General features: G+C 39.0%; 1 protein-coding gene across 2 annotated transcripts in view; it reads left to right on the forward strand.

Moving 5' to 3' along the window:
- Positions 1–10,752: 10,752 nt before the first annotated feature.
- C11H14orf39 (chromosome 11 C14orf39 homolog) overlaps positions 10,753–26,106 on the forward strand; it is a 50,950-nt gene continuing 35,596 nt past the window's right edge. For both annotated transcript variants that reach the window (XM_044924898.2, XM_025295417.3), the window contains exons 1-5: positions 10,753–10,880; positions 11,727–11,788; positions 11,887–11,943; positions 12,954–13,080; positions 21,583–21,672. In XM_044924898.2, coding sequence (XP_044780833.2) covers positions 11,740–11,788; positions 11,887–11,943; positions 12,954–13,080; positions 21,583–21,672 — 323 coding nt within the window. In that variant the 5' untranslated portion in view covers positions 10,753–10,880; positions 11,727–11,739. The remainder of the gene's footprint in view (positions 10,881–11,726; positions 11,789–11,886; positions 11,944–12,953; positions 13,081–21,582; positions 21,673–26,106) is intronic.

Below are 26,106 nucleotides of genomic sequence, written 5' to 3' on the forward strand. Positions count from 1 at the left end.
TTACATAAGTACACTATTGATAGTAAAGCTTATTTTTCTTGAAACCAATTAAATAGAGCTCTTTTACAGATTTATTTTGGCAAAACACTCTAGAGGTAGAAAAATGTCACACATACATAACATATATACATAGACATATATCAACATACAGACAGACACAGAGACCCTATAACTTTCATTCCAAAACTTTAGCCAAGAATCAGGAACCACAATATAAAACTCACTAATTTATAAGCAGTTGAATCCAAATGTATTTCTGGTAGATAGAACAAGTTAAGTGTTAAAGCTTTTTATTAATATTTGTGGAGAGGACTTTTATAATTTGTATTCTTATGGAAGCTGTGGGCTAGATTTTGAGCAAGGGAGCATCCATGGTCATCTGTATTTTAAATAGTCACTTGCCCTCATTTTTTTCTGTTCAGTTCAGTTCAGTTGCTCAGTCATATCCGACTCTTTGCAACCCCATGAATTGCAGCACACCAGGCCTCCCTGTCCATCACCAACTCCCGGAGTTCACTCAAACTCATGTCCATTGAGTCGGTGATGCCATCCAGCCATCTCATCCTCTATCGTCCCCTTGTCCTCCTGCCCCCAATCCCTCCCAGCATCAGGGTCTTTTCCAATGAGTCAACTCTTCGCATGAGGTGGCCAAAATATTGGAGTTTCAGCCTCAGCATCAGTCCTTCCAATGAACACCCAGGACTGATCTCCTTTAGAATGGACTGGTTGGATCTCCTTGCAGTCCAAGGGACTCTCAAGAGTCTTCTCCAATACCACAGTTCAAAAGCATCAATTCTTCAGTGCTCAGCTTTCTTCACAGTCCAACTCTCACATCCATACATGACTACTGGAAAAACCATAGCCTTGACTAGAGGAACCTTTGTTGGCAAAGTAATGTCTCTGCTTTTTAATGTACTATCTAGGTTGGTCATAACTTTCCTTCCAAGGAGTAAGCATCTTTTAATTTCATGGCTGCAATCACCATCTGCAGTGATTTTGGTCTCAGGCAATTATGGGCAGTATTTTATTAATATTATAGTTATCTCCTGAGGTGTTTACATTTTAGATAAAATTTACAACTTCAAGGGACAGAAAACGAATGCACATTTTCCCCTAGGAGTTTTGGGGTATATTTTTTCTATTTTCAAAGTCTAGTGTAATTACTATTAAAAATATTCCATTGTATTAAAGTTTGGATGCCATAGGTCTATTCTGCCCATTTCATTGTCAATTACTACAACATCCTCCTCTTTACTCTCCTCACTTTCCCAGAGATTCTACCTCATAGTGTCCTAATCAGGCTTTATCACAAGTGCATGGACCTTCATCCATGGCAGTTTGTGATCTCCTAGCTTTCCAAAATAGCGTTCTAAGGTCTCCAACTTACTATTCTGCTCTTCCAAAATTGTCTGCCACCCCTGAAACTAGCAGAGTAGTAGACAGTTATTCTAACTTCAGCTCTTCATCGAGCTTTCTAACTCAAGTTAAATCTCTAGTTGGGTATTGGTGGTCAGCTGAACTGCCCACCATAGAGGCCAGCCTGCTATGGCAACCATTGGTTTCTCTTAAGTTCTTTATGTGTACTTTCTCAAACAAGCTCATTAAAGCAGCCATGTTCTGGGGGTGTTCTCATACTCATGGAGTGGTCCACATGCATCTGACACATGGGCCACCTCTTCTCACATGGAGGTCATGGCCAACTCGGGATTTCTGTCCCAGATGATTCTTTCTCAAGGCCCGTTTATTCCATCTCCTGGCTGGCTCACCAGTTGTTGGTTTGCAAACTGCTTCTCTGAACACAGAAAGCAAAGAGAGAACAAAGAAAGAGGTAGACTACTCCAGATTGGGAGCTGGTAGGTTTAATAAGCAATGGAACTTGGTTATAAGTCTTGTCTGGGGTGACTGCAAGTTGAGTAGATCTCTGAACCAACTGACCAAATCTTAAGAGTTTATAATAGAGGCCTTAACTGGGTTTAGTTACATATATAGTCCAGATGATCTCAACAACACCTAACTCTCTTAAGGCTACATCCTTGAAAATGACTCCCACTCTGGGACTGGGAAGCAGAGTTTCCATTCCAAGGACATAGGAGGAGTGAGGAGCTTCATTTGCCTGGGTCTAGCTCATGGGTCAACTGGCAGTCATGTCCTCTTGATGACCTTCTCCAACAAGTTGCCTTACATGAATAGATTAATTTGGGATAAATTGCATCTTTACAGTGTTCAGTGTTCCCATTCAAGTACACAGACTGGCTCTCATTTATTCAATTGTTCTCTTGTGTCCTTCAATAAAATTTTATACTTCCCTCATGTCAGAAAAACAGACATGAGAATTGAAAGAGCATCGTGGCTTGAAGTTATTATTATAAAGGTCTTAGGTCCTATAGAACTCTATATAGATTTAAAAGGCATCATTGTACTACAGCATAGTACAATAGTTAACATTTACTATTGTTTAAAATGAATGAAAAAGTTTTTCCGTTGAGTCCCTCTGAATTGGTAGATATAGATAATTGGAAGGGGAAGAGGAGCAGAAAATGAGGTTAGACCTTGAGGAATTGTCTAGGACAGGGTCATGATAATTGGCCTTTCCTATCTTCCCCCTACTCCTGTGAATGCACCCAGACTAAAGTCTAAGAAACAGTCTTTAATGAAATTGAGTAATTAGCCTGGGAAGGTATAGATCTTTCAAAGAGGAGAATTTATGCTTACTCAGGTCTTAGAAATTATGCTAGTACATTAAAAAAAATTAGTAAGGAGCCTGAGGGATTTAGTGATATGGTAAAGAAGACATATGATTCTTCTGTGTACAGGGGATAAAAAGTACACTTAGAAACTGGGGAAAACAAAATCTATATAAGAAATCGTGGATCAAATGTGAAACAAACTAAATATGGTATGATTATAATCAATTGTTGAAGACTAAACAAAAAATTTAATTGATTTCGATGCTTGGAAATTTGATGCAAGTAAATTTTTAAATAGCATGTGTAGTGACACAAAATTTCATCATCTCCACTTCTCTGCTTTCTTTAAAAAAAGTGAATAGGTGCAGGTGATATAAACCCAACTTAGGCTGTCTTGAATTAAAAGAGAATTTCTTGACTTACAAACTGATTAGCTCACTCTTCTCTATCTTGTTTCTGTGTTCACCTGTGTTGCCTTCATTTACGGCAGGTTTTTCCATATGGTAAGAAAGAAAGTTATCAGCTGCTCCACCCTTACAAGGCTTCTGGAGTTCACCAGCCGAGAGAGACAATTTCCTTCTGTTATTCTACACGTACCAGTTAAGGAATGACTGGCCTCAGAGATGGAGTGCTGTGATGGGCCAGGCAATTCCTGGCCTTGTCACATGTCCATTCCTGAGATCAGAGCCCTGTGGAAGCGAGATACATAATGTTACTGATTCCTGTTATAAACGAGGAGTTCTGTTGTCTGAGGACGGAGTCTTGGATATCCTGAGAAGCAAATCTTTCTTGCGAGCTTCTGCCCTGCTGGATACCAGGGGCAGTCAGGGGGACAACTTTAAACTTCTGACAAATATCTTAGTTACTGCCAGTTTAAAAGTTTCTCTTCGATAATTCAGTCTGTTTCAGACATATGCTAAATCTTTTAGAGTTCCTCTGTCTTCCTCTCTAAAATGACATTTTAATATATGGGTAATGGAGTAAATATGACTTCGTTTTGGGGTAGGTGGGGCTTCGGATACATGTGGTTTCCTTTGGATCCTTTCTAGTCTCTGCTTTGGAATGGATGGTTTTACAGTATGGATTGGCCCCCATATGGCTTTTTGGAATGTTGGGCAGCCACCTGTTGCTAGAATCTGGGCTTCTAGACGTTTACCTTCGTAAGTGAAAGATCATACACTTTGCCCTCTGCCCATATATCTATAAATAGTCTCTTCACTAAAGTCTTATCACATGAATCATCTGGGGTGATTTTGTTCTAACTGTATTCTGACTGGTACAGAGTTGCTGACTGAGTTTGAATTAGTTCATTGAAACCACTGATTTAATATCCTTAAACTATTATCCAATCACATATGTGTATCTCTATGATAGTAGTCATAGCTATCATTATCTGTTTCCATTGTCAAGTGGTGAGCTTTCTGAGAGCCAGGATTTTCTTCATCTTTATAAAGCCAGTGTTTAGCATACTGTGCAATTAAGTAGTACACAAAGTGCCATATAGTTTAGAGAAAATGCCATAGACTTCAGAGAAGAGGAGTATCTATAATAGTCAGGGAAGGCTTTCTTGGAACTTGAACTCTGAAGAATGGGTAGATCTTGATTGGATCATAGAGAAGAAACTTTCCAGTTGGGAGGAACATTGACTACAAACACTTGGAGACTTAAATAGACATAGTGTCTTTATGTGGGCTTCCCTCATAGCTCAGCTGGTAAAGAATCTGCCTGCAATGCAGGAGACCTGGGTTCAGTCCCTGGGCTGGGAAGATCCCCTGGAGAAGCCAAAGGCTGCCCACTCCAGTATTCTGGCCTGGAGAACTCCAAGGCCTGTATAGTCCATGGAGTCGCAAATAGTCGGACACAACTGAGCGACTTTCACTTCATTTCACTTCTTCATGAATCAGTGAGGGAACTACTTAAAATAGCGATTTTGTTGAGAAATAAAGTTGAGGTCAAATTATAGAAGATTTTCAAATAGTGCAAAGGCATTCCAATTTGAAGCAGAGGAATATATAGTCATTCTTTTCTTTTAAATTACATGAGAATCATGATGAAATAAATGTAAGAAAATCAGTATTGTTATAGGATAGAATAGGAAGAGTACGCAGTAAATCAAAGTGGAAAGATGGTCCCCAACATGTTACAGTAATCCAGATGTGAAATGATGTAACCATTTTTTGAGCATTTAACATTCATTCATTTATTCATTAAGTATCTGTTGAGTTTCCATCAAGTATCATGCACTATGCCAATTGCTGGGGATAAAATAGTGAGCAAAAAAGAAATACAATTAAAGAATTATGTGACATAAATGATAGAATATTAAAGAGTAAATTAAAATCCCACTTAATAAGATTTTAGAAGTAGATATATTTGAGGGAAATAGGCTTGCACCAAAAATAAAATCAAAGGTACATGAACAGTACAACAAGGAATGAGTCAGATTAATATTTATTTATTTTTGGCTGCACTGGGTCTTTGTTGTGGCGCAAGGGCTTTCTTTAGTTGCAGCCAGTGGGGGCTACTCTCTAGTTGGGTGCACAGGCTTCTCCTTGTAGTGACTTTTGTTGTGAAACACAGGCTGTAGGGAACGCAGGTTTCAGTAGTTGTGGCACCTGGTATGTAGTTGTGGCACATGGAGTTAGTTGCCCTACAGAATGTGGGATTTAGTTTCCAGATCAGGAATTGTACCTGTGTCCCCTGCACTGGAAGGCAGATTCTTAACCCCTGGACCACCAGGGAAGTCCCTAGTCAGATTAACATTAAATGGCATATACAAGAACAAAAAAGGCTGATTTTTTTTTCATTTGCCTAATATGGTTTGCACATATTTGGAAACCCACTAGCATTAGAATAACTATCAATAAAGGTCAGCAGAGTTGTCAAACAAATACCTGCATTTTATTGACTTGATAAATCGAGGAGTTGATGAAAGTATAGATCTAACTTGGTCAGGAAAGTCAACTAATTTCAACACAGGGAATCAACCGAGAAAACAAAGAAGATATTTTTATGTATCAGAGACATTTTTATGTTACAAAGGAGATGTTTTAATATTAAAATATAAATTTAATCATACATATTTGAAAATCCTGGCACACTTTAATCCTGTTGTTTTCTCCACTGACCTGACTGCCATTCATGTAAATGAATTTGTGTTAGCAGATTCACATTGTTTCACTCCCTTTTTTATGACTATTTTCCCTATAAGAACTGTTCTTAGAATAAAGTGGCTTTATTCCCTTGGAATTGCTTGTGAATTGAATTGGGATTATAGCCATTATAACAAAACACTGCTGTAACCTATTCATTGTGGCTGCCAAGGTGTTTGTGTTTAGGGGAGGGGAAAAGGGGGGCCTATTTTCATGGAGTCTACAGTATGGTGGGTGAGATAGATATTTATACAATAATTACACAAATAATTTAGAATTATAAGCATATTAAAGGCTATTAAGGATAAATATATGAACTTTGACAGTCGATAATTGGTGTTGCTGAGGCTGTGATGCTTTAGCTAAAATTTGAAAAATGAGTAGGAGGTTAGGAGCCAGCTAGTGCATTGTCCTTGTGATGGAAAGGAGCATGTTAAGAACTGAAAAAAGGGTGTGAAGGCTGGATTTCAGGAGGAAGATAAAGTTGGTATTATATGAAGAAGCAGAGATAGGGACAGGATCATAAAGGGCCTTGTAAGCCATGAGAAGAATCTTGCCCTTTATTATTAGAATAGAAAGCCATTGATATGTTTTAAGGTGTGTGTATGAGAGACAGAGACAGAGTCAGAGAGAATATAAAATTTGCACTCAAGAATTACTCTGTTGAAGGATGTATGATTAATGGACAAGAAAGCTAGAGTAGATATGCAGCAAAACCAGTTTGGAAGCTATTGCAATAATCTAAATGAGAGAATGATGGTGACTCAGCCTAACAGGGTAACAGTTGAGATGGAGACAAATGGATGGATTTGAAAGATATTTAAAAGGATTTGTGGTGGATTACCACTGCAGATGGTGACTGCAGCCATGAAATTAAAAGACGCTTACTCCTTGGAAGGAAAGTTATGTCCAACCTAGACAGCATATTCAAAAGTAGAGACATTACTTTGCCAACAAAGGTTCCTCTAGTCAAGGCTATGGTATTTCCAGTGGTCGTGTATGGATGTGAGAGTTGGACTGTGAAGAAAGCTGAGCGCCAAAGAATTGATGCTTTTGAACTGTGGTGTTGGAGAAGACTCTTGAGAGTCCCTTGGACTGCAAGGAGATCCAACCAGACCATTCTAAAGGAGACCAGTCCTGGATGTTCATTGGAAGGACTGATGTTGAAGCTGAAACTCCAATACTTTGGCCACCTCATGCGAAGAGTTGACTCATTGGAAAAGACCCTGATGCTGGAAGGGATTGGGGGCAGGAGGAGAAGGAGATGACAAAGGATGAGATGGCTGGATGGCATCACCGACTTGATGCACATGAGTTTGGGTGAACTCTGGGAGTTGGTAATGGACAGGGAGGCCTGGCGTGCTGCGATTCATGGGGTCGCAAAGAGTCGGACATGACTGAGCGACTGAACTGAACTGAACTGAGATATGGGAAATGATAGGAGAGGAAGATTGTCTAGGATAATGTCTAGGTTTCTGGTATGTACTGCTGGATACTGGCCCCATTCATGAAAAGAGAGATAATTTTAAAGGTTCAGGATTAGTTGGGGGAAACATGAGTTGTGTTTTGACTTACATAGGCAGTTAGATTGATGGATCTGGAACTTAGAGGTTAAGTATTATGGAAAGTTTCTATTATTTTTGATTTCCCAGCATTTAAATCCATTTCTTATGCTTGGAGAAGTTCTTACCTTAACAGTCTGAAAGGACAAAAAGTGAAGCATGAACCTAGGTTTTTCTCATCCAATGTACTCATCCAAAATTCTGGATTGGGAAAAAGTGACACAAAGAATTATGCCCTAGGAAGAATCCCCTCCTGGAAATGGTGGCAGTTGAAATAAGATAAAATTTATAGGATGGCTGTGGTACTAAACCATCTTGTGCTGGTAGTAATGATGTCAGTTGCAGACCTTGATGTTTGTGGTTGTGGTTTCTGGACCACTCATTCTGAAGTGTGAATTTGGGCATTGTTCCTTGCTATGCTGTTTCCTTGCTAGAGCTTGGTTCTTTAGCTATTATGGGGATTTTGTGTTACACAATATCCTTTATAACAAATTTGATTTTTACTTAAATCAGCCAGAATCAACTTCTGGTCTTTTTTTTTTTTTTTTTTGGCCACTAAATACGTGAATTAATACTAGAAGTCTATGCCAGAGATACATGTTTGTGAGTCATATATATAGTGGTAAGCTATAGACAGCTTCTCTGGTGGCTCTGATGGTAAAGAATCTGCCTGTATTCAGGAGGTGTGGGTTCGATTCCTGGGTCAGGAAGATCCTCTGGAGAAGGAAATGGCAACCCACTCCAATATTCTTGCCTGGGAAGTCCCATGGACAGAGGGGCCTAGCGGGCTATATAGTACATGGGGTCGCAGAAAAGTTGGACACGACTTAGTGACTAAACAACAAACTATAGACGGAGATGAGAGTATTTAAACATAAGAGAACAGGATGAGAGAAAAGGGCTAGGATTGAGCCTCAAGAATTTATAACATTTAGTGACTGAGTAGAAGAGGATGAATCTGAAAGAGGAGACAGAGAAATTATTAGACGTAGGAGAAAAAAGAAAGTAAATACTGTATTCTAGAAGCCAAGATGTAGAATTATTAATTCTTACTTTACATTTGAGGAAGCTGAAGCTTTGGTTAGAAACTTGCCAAAGGTTTGACTTCACAAATGATAGAACCAGAAGTTGAATCTCTAACTACAAAGACAGAGTTGATTGGATGTGTACAAGAAGTGGGCTAGTGATAAAGAACCCTTCTGCCAATGCAGGAGATGTAAGAGATGCAGGTTGGATCCCTGGGTTGGGAAGATCCCCCTGGAGAAGGGCATGACAACCCACTCTCGGATTCTTGCCTGGAGAATTCCATGGACAGAGGAGCCTGGTGGGCTACAGTCCATGGGATCGCAAAGAGTCAGACATGACTGAATTGACTTCACAGGCATGCACACATGCACAGATAATAGGATACAGCTGGAAATACAGATTTGGGTGTTTTAAGCACATTTTGAATGAATAATCCAACAAACATTTAGAAGAGGGGTAGAGTTAAAGAAAAAGCTAAGATAAGAGTCTGTAGTTGGGAAGTGATGGTGAGAGGGAAAGAAGTAGAAGCCAAAATCAGAGGGGCAGCTAAGAGAAATGGGAAAGTAGTTCTTTTAAGAAAGTAGTGTCTTAGAAGTCAGAGTTAGGGTTACAGAAAATGTTAATGGGACCAAGTACAGGAAAGAGGAAAAAAGAAGGGAAGGGTAAGACTGAGAACATACCATTATATTTGGACTAAAATTTTTTTATTATCTGAAAAAGCAGTTAAATGTGTTAGGGTATAGCGGTTGGGTTGAAAATCAATGAGGAAAGGAGTGGAAAGGAATTGTAAGCAAGAGACATGTTTTTAATTGATAAATTTAGCAGTCAAAGTAAGAGTAGTACAGTGTAATTTTAAGAGGCAGCAGTTTTAAATTAAGAATTTCTTTAGATTTTGATTTGCATTTGTGGAGCAAGAGGGGAAGGTGCTAATAATAGGGAGAATTTTAATGATTTGTCAGGGAAAATGTTTATGTGCATCAACATTCTATAAATTTTCAAACAGAACATTATATTTCATTGAGATGAAATATAGAGGGGAGAATAAAATTTATTATTTAAAACTCTTCAGTAGATGGAATATCTTCATCTTTAATGTTTTTCCAGAAGGAATTTCTGGAATGGAATAAGGGGTAGTGGAGTTGGTAGAACTCAGGTATATTTTTATGAGAGTATATTTTATAAGGATATACATAGATGTGAGTGTAAGTAAATTGATTTCCAGATCTCAATAAGGTGGTTTTTCTAGGTCTCCACAATTTTACATAAGAAAATCTATTAAGTTGAAGTGGATCAGCTTTTTTTATCTGTCAAGTTTTCTTAGCAGTCATAGCAATGCAGTACCAGCAAGACTAATGATAATTTAGCCTTTATGTCCATTGTCTCATACCTTCCTAAAAAGGGATAACTAATAAATATAAACAAGTATAAGAACAAAGCTTCTAAATCTCTTATGTCATCAAATTTACATTAAATTAGCCTTGATGACTCACTATCATTGATACTAATAAGCACAGCATTATACCACATGATAATAAAACTGGTTATTGCATATATGATCTGAAGTACTTAAGAAAAATCTCTGAAAGTATCTTTTTCATTTTAATAATCTGTGAAACAATTTAGGTGTAGGGAATTGAGGCAATTATTTACATCATTTTCACCGGGAATAATCCCGTGGGCTAAGGAGCCTGGCAGGCTACAGTCTATGGGATCGCAAAGGAGTACTTAGTGGCTAAACAACAACAATACAAATAATGAAGGCAGTTTGGGGGGACTATTTGTCTAAATCATTGTGAACAAGTTATAAACCATAAATAAGTTATAAGTTATAAAGTGAATTCTTTATTTCACCTTAGATATGCAAGGTCTAAGAATATAAATTACAAAGACAGCATTTTGGAAAGAAAATATTAATGTACATTTTATTTGAAACTAAACAAATACCACTCTCAAAATGTTTGTTAAATGAAAATGTATTTGAATTCTTAGACTTGCTTTTCAGCGAGTTTTGAATGCTGAATGCGAAATTGAATTTTGACGATTGATTCGAGTGGTTTTTGTTGTCATGTTAAAGTTAATGTCAATTTTATTGCTCTTCTCCGAAATGCATTTTAAACTGTTATTTCACAAAAGGAATGGCTAGTCTTAGGGAAAGAAAACAACAGCTCCCGACAGGTTCCCTAGCCTGGGTCTAGGGCTTCTGATCCCAGCAGGTCTCGGGCGGCGCGATGCTTGATTCTCGCTTCGCGGGGGAGGGAGGCGTGAGCGCAGCCGCGCCGGTCTCGCGGGGAGTCGGACCTCGCTTTTCAGCGCGATCTGGAGCTCCGCGGTGGGCTTCGCGCGGCTGGGTGGGGCCGAGCGAGGTAGAGGCGGTGCTCGGTCTGTGTGGCGATCTGCTGTCCTGTCCTCGGCTCTCGCCGCCCAGAGTAGAGTGTGGGATCCGGGAAGGAAGGGTGGGCGTTCGGGTCCCAGAGGGGGTCACTGTGAGGTGGATGGGGAAGAACTGGGGATGGCGGTTATTCCGAGGGCCGGCGGCCATGAAGGGTTTGCGGGGCTGGAGGGCCCTGTCCCCGGAGTATGACTGGAAGTTGCGTTCTGAGGGCTTTCCCGGCCCGTGGCCTCGCTTTCGGCCGCACTGCAGCCCGAGGCTTTGGGGGTCGCCGCGAGGCTGGAGTGTCGAGGACGGTCTCGGGTGAAAAGAAGCGAGTCGTCTCTGAAGGGAGTCGGCGAGCAAACTCCCCGCTTAAGAACGCGCGGGAAGAGTAGTAGCTCTTCGACTCTGTGGTGAAGAGAGGTCCAAACCCCGCCTCAGGCGTTGTTTTTTTTTTTTTTAACGCGACTTGGTAGTCCAGTAAAGAGCTCCACTTTTAGATTCTTGGTGGTAAATTCGCAAGTGTCAAATTGCACAGTTCCTGTAGGTTTTACCTAGCTGTTGGTGAAGGAATTTCAGAATTTTGCTACACGTAGTACTCACGCCGAGAAAGAACATTCAGAGATAACAGTTTATTGTAAAGAGCATGTCCTTTGGAGAAATCTGGGTGTCTGTGGACTCCAGATTCTTCAGTGACTTATGGCACTACCATGTATAAACAATTGTTAAGTTTTAGTAATGCAACGACATTCAATTTACTATGTATAATTGTATATATTTTAATATATATAACGACATTCATTTTTTAAGTACCTGCCCAGTACCGGGATGAAGGTGTCTCTTCTTCCATCCACATTTTTTCTGTAATAATACCGTGTCAAAAGGTTTTTAGAAAATCCTTCCTTATTATTATTATTTTTCTTTTTAGCAAAGTGTCCAAGATGAATGACAGCCTATTTGTCAGTCTGGACAGACTTCTGCTAGAATTTGGTAGGTATAAAATGAAAATAAAGAAGTAGGTAACTATTTGTATTATCATTTGATATTTGAACAATGAAATGAAGTTACAAAAAAATTATTTATTTTAGTTTTCCAGTATGAACAAGATATAAGTACTAAAGAAGATATAGTTCAGCGAATTAACAGTAAGTAGTTTTGCATGACAAAGATGTTTTAATTTTTTATAGAATATAAGATGTTATGCAGTTGCTTGGTTTAGGGTAATTTATAGTTGTCATTAGAGCTCCCCCTTCTATCTAGTGAATAATAATAAGCTATTTACCCTAGCTAGTTTTTCAATAGTACATGTCGGTATTCTGTATTCAGCATTTAATTATTTTGTGTTTAGGAATTTTAAGTAGAAATCACTCATAATTACATAAAATTGAAAATATTTTTTCTTCAACACAGGTTGTTTCAAACATTTGAGTAAAAAATTTTAAATATTTTTAGAAATCATCAAAAGTCAGTGGCCAGGATTAATGGATGCCACATTTTCAGGATTGCTAATTATTAAAATTAATATTATGAGTAGAATGATAAAGCAAATTATATAAATGTAGTCTTTTAAGATCCTACATAAAAACTATCAAAAGAAGCTACAATCATTATTTCTAATAGTTCTGAAAGGTTTAATAAATTTATCTTTTCTGCAACAAAAGAGAATAGGGAATTAAGAATTTGTTTTTTTTTAAAGAAATTAGATATTATTTTTATCTTGTGTTTACTCACTAGTGACAAAGAAATAAGTGAATTGAAGATGTATTAAATAATGACTTGGAATTGATTAATAGAAATTTCATATTTGTCAAAAACAAAACTCTTACATTAGTATCATGTGAATAAATGTTTACATGACTCATAACATCATAAGATACCATTGATCTTAGACATTTCTTAATCTAGCCCTCTTACATTAGAGATGGAACAGGGGACATTTCTCTTCAATCTCAAACAGGACTTCTTAGCTTCTGGGTCTAGGACCAAGCCTGACTGGTCCTGTGCTCTTTAGGGCCCTTCCCATCTCAAGCTTCACTTCCTGTCCATTCTTTGGTTCTCCTTTTTTAGGTTAGTTGCCATATCTTTTTTCCTACTGTATTTGTTTATTTTGAATTTATAATTTCTCCTTAAGAAAATAAATATTTCTGTTTTCTAGAATGCTTTGAAGATATTAAAGAATACAAAGCTACTGTTTGTAAGATACATGAAACTATAAATACGACAGATGAGGAAATTGGTCATTACTGTAAACATAGTAAAGAGATCAAAGACAACTGTAGTAAGTGAGTATTTTAAAGAAACTTTCAATAATTGTCATTAGATTCTCTTATTCAGGAGTATTGAGTTTATAGTTGAAGACACTGTTGCTTGAAAGAGGTATTTTATATTGGACTTCCCTGGTAGCTCAGACGGTAAAGCGTCTGTCTACAATGCGGGAAACCTGGGTTCCATCTCCGGGTCTGGAAGATTCCCTGGGGAAGGAAATGGCAACTCACTCCAGTACTCTTGCCTAGAAAATCCCATGGACAGAGGAGCCTGGTGTCCATGGGGTCGCAAAGAGTCGGACACGACTGAGCGACTTTACTTCACCAATATTAGGAAAATGATGAATCAGGTCTTCAATTTCCTTGTTACAAGACAATGTAAAAGGGATAACAGAAGGTTCAAAAGAAAGAAGTAAGTGTTCTAAGTGAGGTGAAAGTCACTCAATCATGTCTGACCGTTTGTGACTTCATGGAGTATACAGTCCATGGAATTCTCCAGACCAGAATACTGGAGTGGGTAGCCATTCCCTTCTCCAGGGGATCTTCCCAGCCCAGAGATTGAACTCAGGTTTCCTGCATTGCAGGTAGATTCTTTACCAGCTGAGCCACAAAGGAAGCCCAAGAATACTGGAGTGGGTAGCTTATCTCTTTTCCAGGGGATCTTTCTCACCTAGCAATTGAACCGGGGTCTCTTGCTATGCAGGCGGATTCTTTACCAACTGAGCTATCAGGAAAGCCCTAAGATCTCTCTAGTTCAAATCCAGTTAGTATAAATATAATATTTTGAATAATCTAGACTCAGTATAGAAAATTCCTATTGGATAAATAGATCTAAAATAATTTTCATCTTTGAATTTTCAAGATCTTTTTGTCTAAGCGAACTAGCCTAAAATTAGTAGCTTTTCAAAATAAAATTATTTAGTATCTTAATTCTTTCAGTATAGTCTCACATCCTATTCTAATATTTATATCTATTAATATTATTTAAGACAAACATTTTGAAGCAAAGACTTTTTTTTTTTTTTACAAAGACTTGTTAATGGAACCTAATTGTATGATCAGGCACTTACAAAAATAAAGTGTGTTAGCTTTCTGTATTTAATTTTATGTGAGCCACTGTCTTTGTATTAAGTACTAAAGAATCATACCTGTTTTAAAATGTTTTGTTATTTTAAAATTCAAAGAGTATACAAATATATGGAGTAAAAAGTCTCTCCCTGTCTGCAGTCCCCACCCCCACCCTGTCCTCTTTCTTATAGGTAATCACTCTTAACAGTGAGCACCCTTTCAGACCTTTTAAAATATACATTCATTCAACACCATTACTACATATGCTTATTTATATATCTACCTGTATTTCTGACTTTGCTTGTCTCAAAAATGCAATCATACCGTTCTGATTTTTCAACTTGTTTTTAAAATTTAACAATATGTAATGTAAATGGTACTATACATGTGATGATTGTGTATAGATTTCATTCTTTTTTTAACAGCTCCGTAATATTTTATAGTATTGATGCATCCTAAGTTACTTAATCATTCTCCTATTAATACACATTTTGGTTATTTACAGTTATTTCCTATTATAAGCAATATATACAGGTCTCCTTCCATATTTCTAGAACTGCTGCTATAGAATGAACTCCTGGAAATGGCATTTCTAGATCAGAGAGTATGCATGTTTAAATATTTGATAAGTAATTCTAAAGTTCTCTCCAAAAAAATTATACTAACTTATACTTTCACCAACAATATATGAGAGTTTCTATTCCTCACAACCTTGCCAACACTGAAATTATCAATGTTTAAATGTTTTTTTGGCAGTATCATTAACAAAACACTATGTACTGTTCAACTTTTTCTTTGAGGTATACTGCAGTAGGTTTTACCAGTTCAGTTCACTTCAGTCGCTCAGTCGTGTCCGACTCTTTGCGACCCCATGAATTGCAGCACGCCAGGCCTCCCTGTCCATCACCAACTCCTGGAGTTCACTCAAACTCACTTCCATCGAGTCGGTGATGCCACCCAGCCATCTCATCCTCTGTCGTCCCCTTCTCCTCCTGCCCCCAATCCCTCACATCTAGGTATTGTTTTTGCTTTGGCTCCATCCCTTCATTCTTTCTGGAGTTACTTCTCCACTGATCTCCAGTAGCATACTGGGCACCTACTGACCTGGGGAGTTCCTCTTTCAGTATCCTATCATTTTGCCTTTTCATACTGTTCATGGGGTTCTCAAGGCAAGAATACTGAAGTGGTTTGCCATGCCCTTCTCCAGTGGACCACATTCTGTCAGACCTCTCCACTATGACCCGCCTGTGGTTTCCCTCAGTTAGTTGCAGTGGGTTCTGGAAAATTACTGGTAGTTTCTCCTTAGAACCTACTGTGTTTAAGATGTACTTTATACAAGATTATTCTCTGCTGGGTTCTGAGGACAGTTAGTAGGATCTGTTGATTTTAATGCGCAAATACCTCTAGTTCATGATTTCAGCTTGTGGCTAAGTGATTTAAATGTGAAATATGAATTCATGAAAGTATGAGAAGACAATATAGGTGACTATAATCTTTGAGAGAAGATCTTTCTATGTCATCAAAGGTAGAAATCACACTGGGAAAAAATGGTAAATATACATAGAAATTAAAAAGAAAAACACCTCAAATTGATACAAAAAGCAAAAAGATAAAGTAGAAAAACATCAAAGAAGGGTTAATTTTAAAAATATAAAGTGCTTGTAGAAATTAGTAATAAAGAGCCAAAGCCCCATTAGAAAAAATGGGCAAAGACAGTAAATAAGTAAATGCCAAAGTGAAGAAATGTATGTCTAATGAACATGTGAACAAATGCTCAATCTTACTAATGATCAGACATACAAATTAAAGCAATAATATTATATATTATTGTACATTATTTTGCCTTTAAGTTTTACAGAAATTTAAGGAAGGTTAATACCTGGTATTGGCCAGGAAATAAGAAAATCACCTTGCTCACACAATGTAGGAATATGTTGTTGTTGTTGTTCAGTCACTCAGTCGTGTCCGACTCTTTGCAACCTCATGGACTGTAGCACTCCAGGCTTCCCTGTCCTTCACCATCTCCTGGAGCTTGTTCAAACTGATGTCCATTGAGTTAGTGATGCCGTCAACCATCTTGTCCTTTGTTATCTCCTTCTCCTCCTGCCTTCAGTCTTTCCCAGCATCCCAAGAGTCAACTCTTCACATCAGGTGGCCAAAGTGTTGGAGCTTCAGCCTCAGTTCTTCCAGTGAATATTCTGGATTGATTTGTTTTTAGGATTGACTGGTTGATCTCCTTTCTGTCCAAGGGACTTTCAAGAGTCTTCGCCAACACCACAGTTGAGGCATCAATTCTTCAATGCTCAGCCTTCTTTATGGTCCAACTCTCACATCCATACATGACTACTTGAAAAACCATAGCCTTGACTAGACGGACCTTTGTTGGCAAAGTACTGTCTCTGCTTTTTAATATGCTGTCTAGGTTAGTCATAGTTTTTCTTCCAAGGAGCAAGTGTCTTTTAATTTCATGGCTGCAGTCACCATCTGCAGTGATTTTGGAGCCCAAGAAAATAAAGTCAGTCACTGTTTTCATTGTTTCCCCATCTATTTGCCATGAAGTAATAGGACCAGATGCCATGATCTTCATTTTTTGGATGTTGAGTTTTAAGCCAGCTTTTTCACTCTCCTCTTTCACTTTCAAGAGGCTCTTTAGTTCTTTGCTTTCTGTCATAAGGGTGGTGTTATCTACATATCTGAGGTTATTGATATTTCTCCCTGCAATCTTGATTCCAACTTGTGTTTCATCCAGCTCGGCATCCCAGTGAGGTAATCTGCATATAAGTTAAATAAACATGGTGATAATATACAGCCTTGATGTACTACATTCCCAATTTTAAACCAGTCCATTGTTCCATGTCAGGTTCTAACTGTTGCTTCTTGACTTGCATACAGGTTTTGCAGGAGGCAGGTAAGGAGATCTGGTATTCCCATCTCTTTAAGAATTTTCCACAGTTTGTTGTGATATACACAGCAAAGGATTTTAGCATAGTCAATGAAGCAGATGTTTTTCTGGAACTCTCTTGCTTTTTAGATAATCCAATGGATGTTGGCAGTTTGATTTCTGGTTCCTCTGCCTTTTCTGAATCAGGAAGTTCCTAGTTCACATACTACTGAAGCCTCGCTTGGAGAATTTTGAGCATTACTTTGCTAGTATGTGAGATGAGTGCAATTATGCAGTAGTTTGAACATTTTTGTCATTGCCTTTCTTTGGGATTGGAATGAAAACTGACTGTTTCCAGTCCTGTGGCCACTGCCGAGTTTTCCAAGTTTGCTGGCATATTGAGTGCAACATTCACAGCATCATCTTTAAGGATCATCTTTGAGGAATTCAACTGGAATTTCCAACACCTCCATTAGGTTTGTTTGTAGTGATGCTTCCTAAGGCCCACTTGACTTCACATTCCAGGATGTCTGGCTGTAGGTGAGTGATCACACCATTGTGGTTATCTGGGTCATTAAGATCTTTTTTGAATAGTTCTTCTGTGTATTCTTGCCAAGTCTTCTTAATGTCTTCTGCTTCTGTTAGGTCCATACCATTTCTGTCCTTTATTGTGCCCCTCTTTGCATGAAGTATTCCCTTGGTATCTCTAATTTTCTTGAAGAGATCTCTAGTCTTTCCCATTCTATCGTTTTCCTCTTTCTTTGCATTGATCACTTAGGACAGCTTTCTTAACTCTCCTTGCTTTTCCTCAGAACTCTGCATTCAGATGGATATATCTTTGCCTTTCTCCTTTGCCTTTCACTTCTCTTCTTTTCTCAGCTATATGTAGGGCCTCCTCAGACAACCATTTTGCCTTTTTGCATTTCTTTTTCTTGGGGATGGTCTTGATCACTACCTCCTGTACAATGTTCTGAACTGCCATCCATAGTTCTTCAGGCATTCTCTCTATCAAATCTAATCCCTACAAAGATAGAAAGTGAATCTATCTTTCACTTCCACTGTATAATTGTAAGGGATTTGAAATAGGCCATACCTGAATTATGGCTAGTGGTTTTTCCCACTTTCTTCAATTTAAGTCTGAATTCGGCAATAAGAAGTTCATGATCTGAGCCATAGTCAACTCCTCGTCTTGTTTTTGCTAACTGTATAGAGCTTCTCCATCTTTGGCTGCAAAGAACATAATCAATCTGATTTCAGTATCGATCATCTGGTGATGTCATCTCTTGTCAGGTGTAGTCATCTCTTAGGTTGTTGGAAGAGGGTGTTTGCTATGACCAGAGCATTCTCTTGGCAAAACTCTGTTAGCCTTTGCTCTGCTTAATTTTGTACTCCAAGGCCAAATTTGCCTGTTACTTCTTGACTTCCTACTTTTGCATTCCAGTCCCCTATAATGAAAAGGACATATTTTTTTGGATGTTAGTTCTAGAAGTTCTTGTAGGCCATCATAGAACTGTTCAACTTCAGCTTCTTCAGCGTTACTGGTCGGGGCATAGATTAGGATTACCGTGATATTAAATGGTTTGCCTTGGAAATGAACAGAGATCATTCTGTCGTTTTTGAGATTGCACCCAAGTACTGCATTTTGGACTCTCTTGTTAACTATGAGGGCTACTCCATTCCTCCTAGGGGATTCTTGCCTACAGTAGTAGATGTAATGGTCATCTGAATTAAATTCACCCATTCCAGTACATTTTAGTTCATCAATTCCTAAAATGTTGACATTCATTCTTGCCATCTCTTGCTTGATCACTTCCAATTTAACTTGATTCATGGTCCTAACATTCCAGGTTCCTATGCAGTATTATTCTTTATAGCTTCAGACTTTATTTTCACCACCAGACACATCCACAACTGGGCGTTGTTTCCACTTTGGCTCAGTCTCTTCATTCCTTTTGGAGCTATTTCTTCACTCTTCTCCAGTAGCATATTGGGCACCTACTGACCTGGGAAGTTCATCTTTCAGTGTCATATTTTATGCCTTTTCATACTGTTCATAGGGTTCTCAAGGTAAGAATGCTGAAGTGGTTTGCCATTTCCTTCTCCAGTGGACTGAACTCTCCACCATGACCAGTCTGTCTTGGGTGGCCCTACATGGCATGGCTCATAGTTTCATTGAGTTAGACAAGGCTGTGATCCATGTGATCAGTTGGATTAGTTTTCTGTGATTGTGGTTTTCATTCTATCTGCCCTCTGGTAGATAAGGATAAAAGGCTTGTGCTGCTGCTACGTCACTTCAGTAGTGTCAGACTGTGCGACCCCATAGACGGAAGCCCACCAGGCTCCCCTGTCCCTGGGATTCTCCAGGCAAGAACACTGGAGCGGGTTGCCATTGCCTTCTCCAATGCATGAAAGTGAAAAGTGAAAGTGAAGTCGCTCAGTCGTGTCTGACTCTTAGCGACCCCATGGACTGCAGCCCACCAGGCTCCTCCATCCATGGGATTTTCCAGGCAAGAGTACTGGAGTGGGGTGCCATTGTAGAAGCTCCTTGATTAGAGTTACTGGCTCTGGGGCAAACAGGTCTTGCTCTGATGGGCATTTGCTGATGGGTGGGGCTGTGTTCCCTCCCTGTAGTTTGGCCTGAGGGCAAACTATGGTAGGGGTAATATAGCCATGAAATTAAAAGACTCTTACTCCTTGGGGCTTCCCTGGTGGCTCAGATGGTAAAACGTCTGCCTGCAATGCGGGAGACCCGGGTTTGATTCCTGGGTCGGGAAGATCCCCTGGAGAAGGAAATGGCAATCTACTCCAGCACTCTTGCCTGGAAAATCCCATGGACAGAGGAGCCTGATAGGCTACAGTCCATGGGGTCGCAAAGAGTCGGACACAACTGAGCAACTTCACTTTCTTTCACTTTACTCCTTGGAAACAAAGTTATGACCAACCTAGATATCATATTCAAAAGCAGAGACATTACTTTGCCAACAAAGGTCTGTCTAGTCAAGGCTATGGTTTTTCCAGTAGTCATGTATGGATGTGAGAGTTGGACTGTGAAGAAAGCTGAGCGCCAAAGAATTGATGCTTTTGAACTGTGGTGTTGGAGAAGACTCTTGAGAGTCCCTTGGACTGCAAGGAGATCCAACCAGTCCATTCTAAAGGAGATCAGTCCTGGGTGTTCATTGGGAGGACTGATGCTAAAGCTGAAACTCCAATACTTTGGCCACCTCATACGAAGAGTTGACTCATTGGAAAAGACTCTGATGCTGGGAGGGATTGAGGGCGGGAGGAGAAGGGAACGACAGAGGATGAGATGGCTGGCTGGTATCACCGACCTGATGGACATGAGTTTGAGTGAACTCTGGGAGTTGGTTATGGACAGGGAGGTCTGGCGTGCTGCGATTCATGGGGTCGCAAAGAGTCGGACATGACTGAGCGACTGAACTGAACTTAACTGAAAGACTCTCTTGATGAGGGTGAAAGAGGAGAGTGAAAAAGTTGGCTTGAAACTCAGCATTCAAAAATCTAAGATCAGGGCACCTGGTCCCATCTCTTCATGGCAAATACAAGGGGAAAAAGTAGAAGCAGTGACAGATTTTCTTTTCTTGGGCTCCAAAGTCACTGAAGACTGTGACAGGTGCTGCCATGAAATTAAAAGACACTTGCTCATTGAAAGGAAAGCTATAACAAACAGAAATAGTATATTAAAAAACAGAGACATCACTTTATCTACAAAGATCTGTAGAGTCCGTTTTTCAGTAGCCATGTACGGATGTGAGTTGGTCTGTAAAGAAGACTGAGCACCAAAGAATTGATGCTTTCGAATTGTGCTGGAGAAGGCTCTTGAAAGTTGCATGGATTGCAAGGAGATCAAACCCATCAATCCCAAAGGAAATGGACCCTGAATATTCATCAGAGGGACTGATGCTGGAGCTGAAGATCCAGTACTTTGACCACCTGATGCAAAGAGCCAACTCATGGAAAAGACCCTGTTGCTGGGAAAGATTGAAAGCAAAAGGAGAAGGGAGTGGCATAGGATGAGATGGTTAGATAGCATCACTGACTCAGTGGGCATGAATTTGAGCAAACTCTGGGAGATAATAAAATAAGGGGAGCCTGGAATGCTGCAGTTCATGGGGTCACAAAGAGTTGGTTATGATTTAGCAACTGAACAGCAACAACTCTATAAATATTTACTCCAATAGAATTTCTTAACTAAGATCTTATAAGTATGATGAGAAAGATAGCCTGATGCCAACACTCTATACAACATAGAGTGTTGCAGAGTATATTCCAGAGATGTCATTGCAATACACAATCCAGGCATGTCAAATTTGTTCCTTCCCTAGTTGTGGTTCCCAAACAAACTTTATGTGAAAATTACTGGATGTTGATATTCAAACATGTATACAATTGCATGTATGGTCATAGTGGTGATGATGGGAGATGGGAATGTTTTTCTTGATGTAAGCTTATTTTCTCCAAGAAAGGAAAGATTGTTTAAGTGGTTACATTCGTTTTTATTATTTCTTCAATTTATTATTCTTAGATGCTAATTACAGTATTTTTTTCCATAGCTGGAAGCCAACATGTGATGTATTTCATAAACATGAAGACTACATGCAGGAGCAATTTATTATTTATCAAGAAACTATTGAAAAAGACAAGTACAGTATAAATATTAATTTAAGCTTATCAATTCTATAAGTTAGTTTTAATAAGACATTATTTGTAAAAATATTAATTGAAAAATGTACACAAAATTTTTTTAAAGTAAATCCAGTGTTTTGGACTCTTTGGTTGTCATTGTTGGCCTACCTATTTGTTATAAAGCTCTTGTCCTTAACATAGTAACTATTAGTAGCAATATAAAGCAGAGTGCTTCAATTAATGTTTTTTATGACTGAGTTGCTATGGTCAAACACCTTAAGGAGTAGCCTCTTATAAAGTTAGCTTATAAGAAAATTGGAATATTGGCTTTAAAAGGGTATTTTTATATAAAATTTGTGTTTTTCAGTTGTTTAGTGGGATATTATATTCTGATGGAGAAATATTAATATTTGTATGGGTTTATTATGTGTTAAATCACTTGGTTTGGGGAATTAAATGTAGTTAGTGAATATAATGAAACAAAGTGAGGAACTTGGAACACATTATATAATAATTTCACTTAATTTAAAAAAATGAAATGTTTTTATTTTTAACATAATTGGATAAGAACAGTATCAATTTTATTTTTAATTTTTATTTTTTTCTTACTATTTTCAACCCCAGCTTTATTGAGGTATAATTGATGTATGACCTAGTGGTTTTCCTTATTTTCTTCAATTTAAGTCTGAATTTTTCAGTAAGGAGCTCATGATCTGAGCCACAGTCAACTCCAGGTCTTCTTTTTGCTGACGGTATAGAGTTTCTCCATCTTGGACTGCAAAGAATGGAATCAATTTTGGCATTGACCATTTGGTGATATCCACCTGAAGAATTGTCTGTTGTGTTGTTGGAAGAGAGTGTTTGCTATGACTAGTGTGTTCTCTTGACAAAACTCTGTTAGCCTTTGCCCTACTTCATTTTGTATTCCAGGGCCAAACTTGCCTGTTACTACAGGTATCTCTTGACTTCCTAATTGTGCATTCCAATCCTCTATGATGAAAAGGACATCTATTTTTGGTGTTAGTTTTAGAAGATGTTGTATGTCTTTACAGAACTGGTCAACTTCAGCTTCTTCAGCCTTAGTGGTTGGGGCATAGACTTGGATTACTGTGATGTTGAATGGTTTGCCATGGAAATGAATGGAGATCATTCTGTTGTGTTTGAGATTACACCCAGGTACTGCATTTCAGTACTTAAGTACTGGCCCAAGTACTGCCCCAACCACTAATGCTGAAGAAGCTGAAGTTGACTGGTTCTGTGAAGACATATAACACCTTCCAGTTTTACCAAGAGAATGCACTGGTCATAGCAAACACCCTCTCCCAAGAACACGAGAAGATTCTACACGTGGACATCACCAGATGGTCAATACTGAAATCAGATTGATTATATTCTTTGAAGCCAAAGATGGAGAAGCTCAATACAGTCAGCAAAAACAAGACTGGGAGCTGACTGTGGCTCAGATTACGAACTCCTTATTGCCAAATTCAGACTTAAATTGAAGAAAGTAGGGAAAAATCACTAGACCATTTAGGTATGACCTAAATCAAATCCCTTACAATTGTATAGTAGAAGTGAGAAATAGATTCAAGGGATTAGATCTGATAGAGTGCCTGAAGAACTATGGATGGAGGTTCATAACATTGTACAGGAGACAGGGATCAAGACCATTTCTGAGAAAAAGAAATGCAGAAAGCAAAATGGCTGTCTGAGGAGGCCTTACAAATAGCTGTGAAAAGCAAAGGAGAAAAGGCAGGATATACCCATTTGAATGCAGAGTTCCAAAGAATAGCAAGGAGAGATAAGAAAGCCTTCCTCAGTGATCAGTGCAAAGATATAGAGGAAAACAATAGAAAGGAAAAGACTAGAGATCTCTTCAAGAAAATTAGAGATACCAAGGGAACATTTCATGCAAAGATGGGCACAATAAAGGACAGAAATGGTATGGACCTAACAGAAGCAGAAGGTATTAAGAAGGCTTGCCAAGAATACACAGAAACTATTCAGAAAAGATCTTCACGACCCAGATAATCGTGATGGTATGATCACTCACCTAGAGCCAGACATCCTGGAATGCGAAGTCAAATGGGCCTTAGGAAGCATCACTACAAACAAAGCTAGTGGAGGTGATGGAATTCCAGTTGAGCTATTTCAAATCCTGAAAGATGATGCTGTGAAAGTGCTGCACTCAATATGCCATCGAATTGGGAAAACTCAGCAGTGGCCACAGGACTGGAAAAGGTCAGTTTTCATTCCAATCCCAAAGAAAGGCAATGCCAAAGAATGCTCAAACTACCGCACAATTGCACTCACCTCACACGCTAGTAAAGTAATGCTCAAAATTCTCCAGGCCAGGCTTGAGCAATATGTGAACCATGAACTTCCAGATGCTCAAGCTGGATTTAGAAAAGGCAGAGGAACCAGAGATCAAATTGCCAACATCCGTTAGATTATTGAAAAAGCAAGAGAGTTCCAGAAAAACATCTACTTCTGCTTTATTGACTATGCCAAAGCCTTTGACTATGTGGATCACCACAAACGGTGGAAAATTCTTCAAGAGATGGGAATACTAGACCACCTGACCTGCCTCTTGAGGCATCTGTATGCAGGTCAGGAAGCAACAGTTAGAGCTGGACATGGAACAACAGACTGGTTCCAAATAGGGAAAGGAGTACATCAAGGCTGTATATTGTCACCCTGCTTATTTAACTTCTATGCAGAGTACATCATGAGAAATGCTGGGCTGGAAGAAGCACAAGCTGGAATCAAGATTGCTGGGAGAAATATCAATAACCTCAGATATGCAAATGACACCACCCTTATGGCAGAGAAAGTGAAGAGGAAATAAAAAGCCTCTTGATGAAAGTGAAAGTGGAGAGTGAAAAAGTTGGCTTACAACTCAACATTCAGAAAACTAAGATCATGGCATCTGGTCCTATCACTTCATGGCAAATAGATGGGGAAACAGTGGAAGCAGTGACAGACTTTATTTTGGGGGGCTCCAAAATCACTGCAGATAGTGACTGCAGCCGTGAAATTAAAGGACGCTTGCTCCTTGGAAGAAAATTTATGACCAATCTAGCCAACATATTAAAAAGCAGAGACATTACTTAGCCAACAAAGGTCCATCTAGTCAAAGCTATGGTTTTTCCAGTAGTCATGTATGGATGTGAGAGTTGGACTATAAAGAGGGCTGAGCACAGAAGAATTGATGCTTTTGAACTGTGGTGTTGGAGAAGACTCTTGAGAATCCCTTGGACTGCAAGGAGATTCAACCAGTCCATCCTAAAGGAGATCGTTTCATCTGAATTAAATTCACCCATTCCAGTCCTTTTTGGTTTGCTGACTCCTAAACTGTGATGTTCACTCCTGCTATCTCCTGTTTGACCACAGCCTATTTACCTTAATTTGTGGAGCTAACATTCCAGGTTCCTGTGCAATATTGTTCTTTACAGTGTCGAGGTTTACTTTCCCCATCAGTCACATCCACAACTGAGTGCTGATTCTGCTTTGGCCCAACCACTTCATTATTTCTGGAGCTATTAGTAATGGTTCATTGTTCTTCCCCAGTTGCATATTGGACATCTTTCAACCTGGGGGACTCAGCTTCTGATGTCATATCTTTTTGTCTCTTCATACTGTTCATGGGGTTCTCACAGGAGGAATACTGGAGTGGTTTGCCATTTCCTGTGGACCACATTTTGTCAGAAGTCTTCACTGTGATGTGTCTATCTTGGGTGGCCCTGAACAGCATGGCTGATAGCTCCATTGAGTTATGCCAGCCCTTTGCCACAACAAGGCTATGATCTATGAAGGGATGAGGCATGTAAGTGTGCTCACAAATCCACCTGCATGAGAACCTGCCCAAGCCTCATCCCCATGCCAAAGTGGGAGTGCAGATAATTGGCTCAGATTTCAGTCCTCCTTCAGGAGCAGTGGTTACATGGTAGTCTTCCTTGTAGCTTTAATTGAGATCTTCTGCAAGCTTTAAGTAGGTATTCTATAAGAATCATTCTACCTGTAGATGTAGTTCTGTTGTGTTTGTGGGAAAAGATGAGCTCCCTGTCCCTCTACTCTGCCATCTTTTTCTTCTCTCAAGAATATGGTTTTGCAGTGAACCTGGATTGAACATGTTCAATGTTGTAAGTGAGGACTGGCAAACTTTTTTTGGTAAAGCTCCCGATAGTAAATGTTCTAGGCTTTTTAAATGTTAAAGCCTTTGTCACAGCTACTCCAGTCTGGTATTTTGGTATAAGAGCAACTTTAGGCAATATGTAAGTATTGTGTTCTAATAAAACTTTATTTATGGACATTTGCAGCTTGATTTTCATTAATTTTGATCTGTCATGAAGTATTTTGGAGAAGGAAATGGCAGCCCACTCCAGTACTATTGCCTGGAAAATCCCATGGACAGAGGAGCCTGGTAGGCTACAGTCCATGGGGTCACAAAG

This window comes from Bubalus bubalis, chromosome 11 (assembly GCF_019923935.1).
Source record: "Bubalus bubalis isolate 160015118507 breed Murrah chromosome 11, NDDB_SH_1, whole genome shotgun sequence".
Lineage (NCBI taxonomy): Eukaryota > Metazoa > Chordata > Mammalia > Artiodactyla > Bovidae > Bubalus > Bubalus bubalis.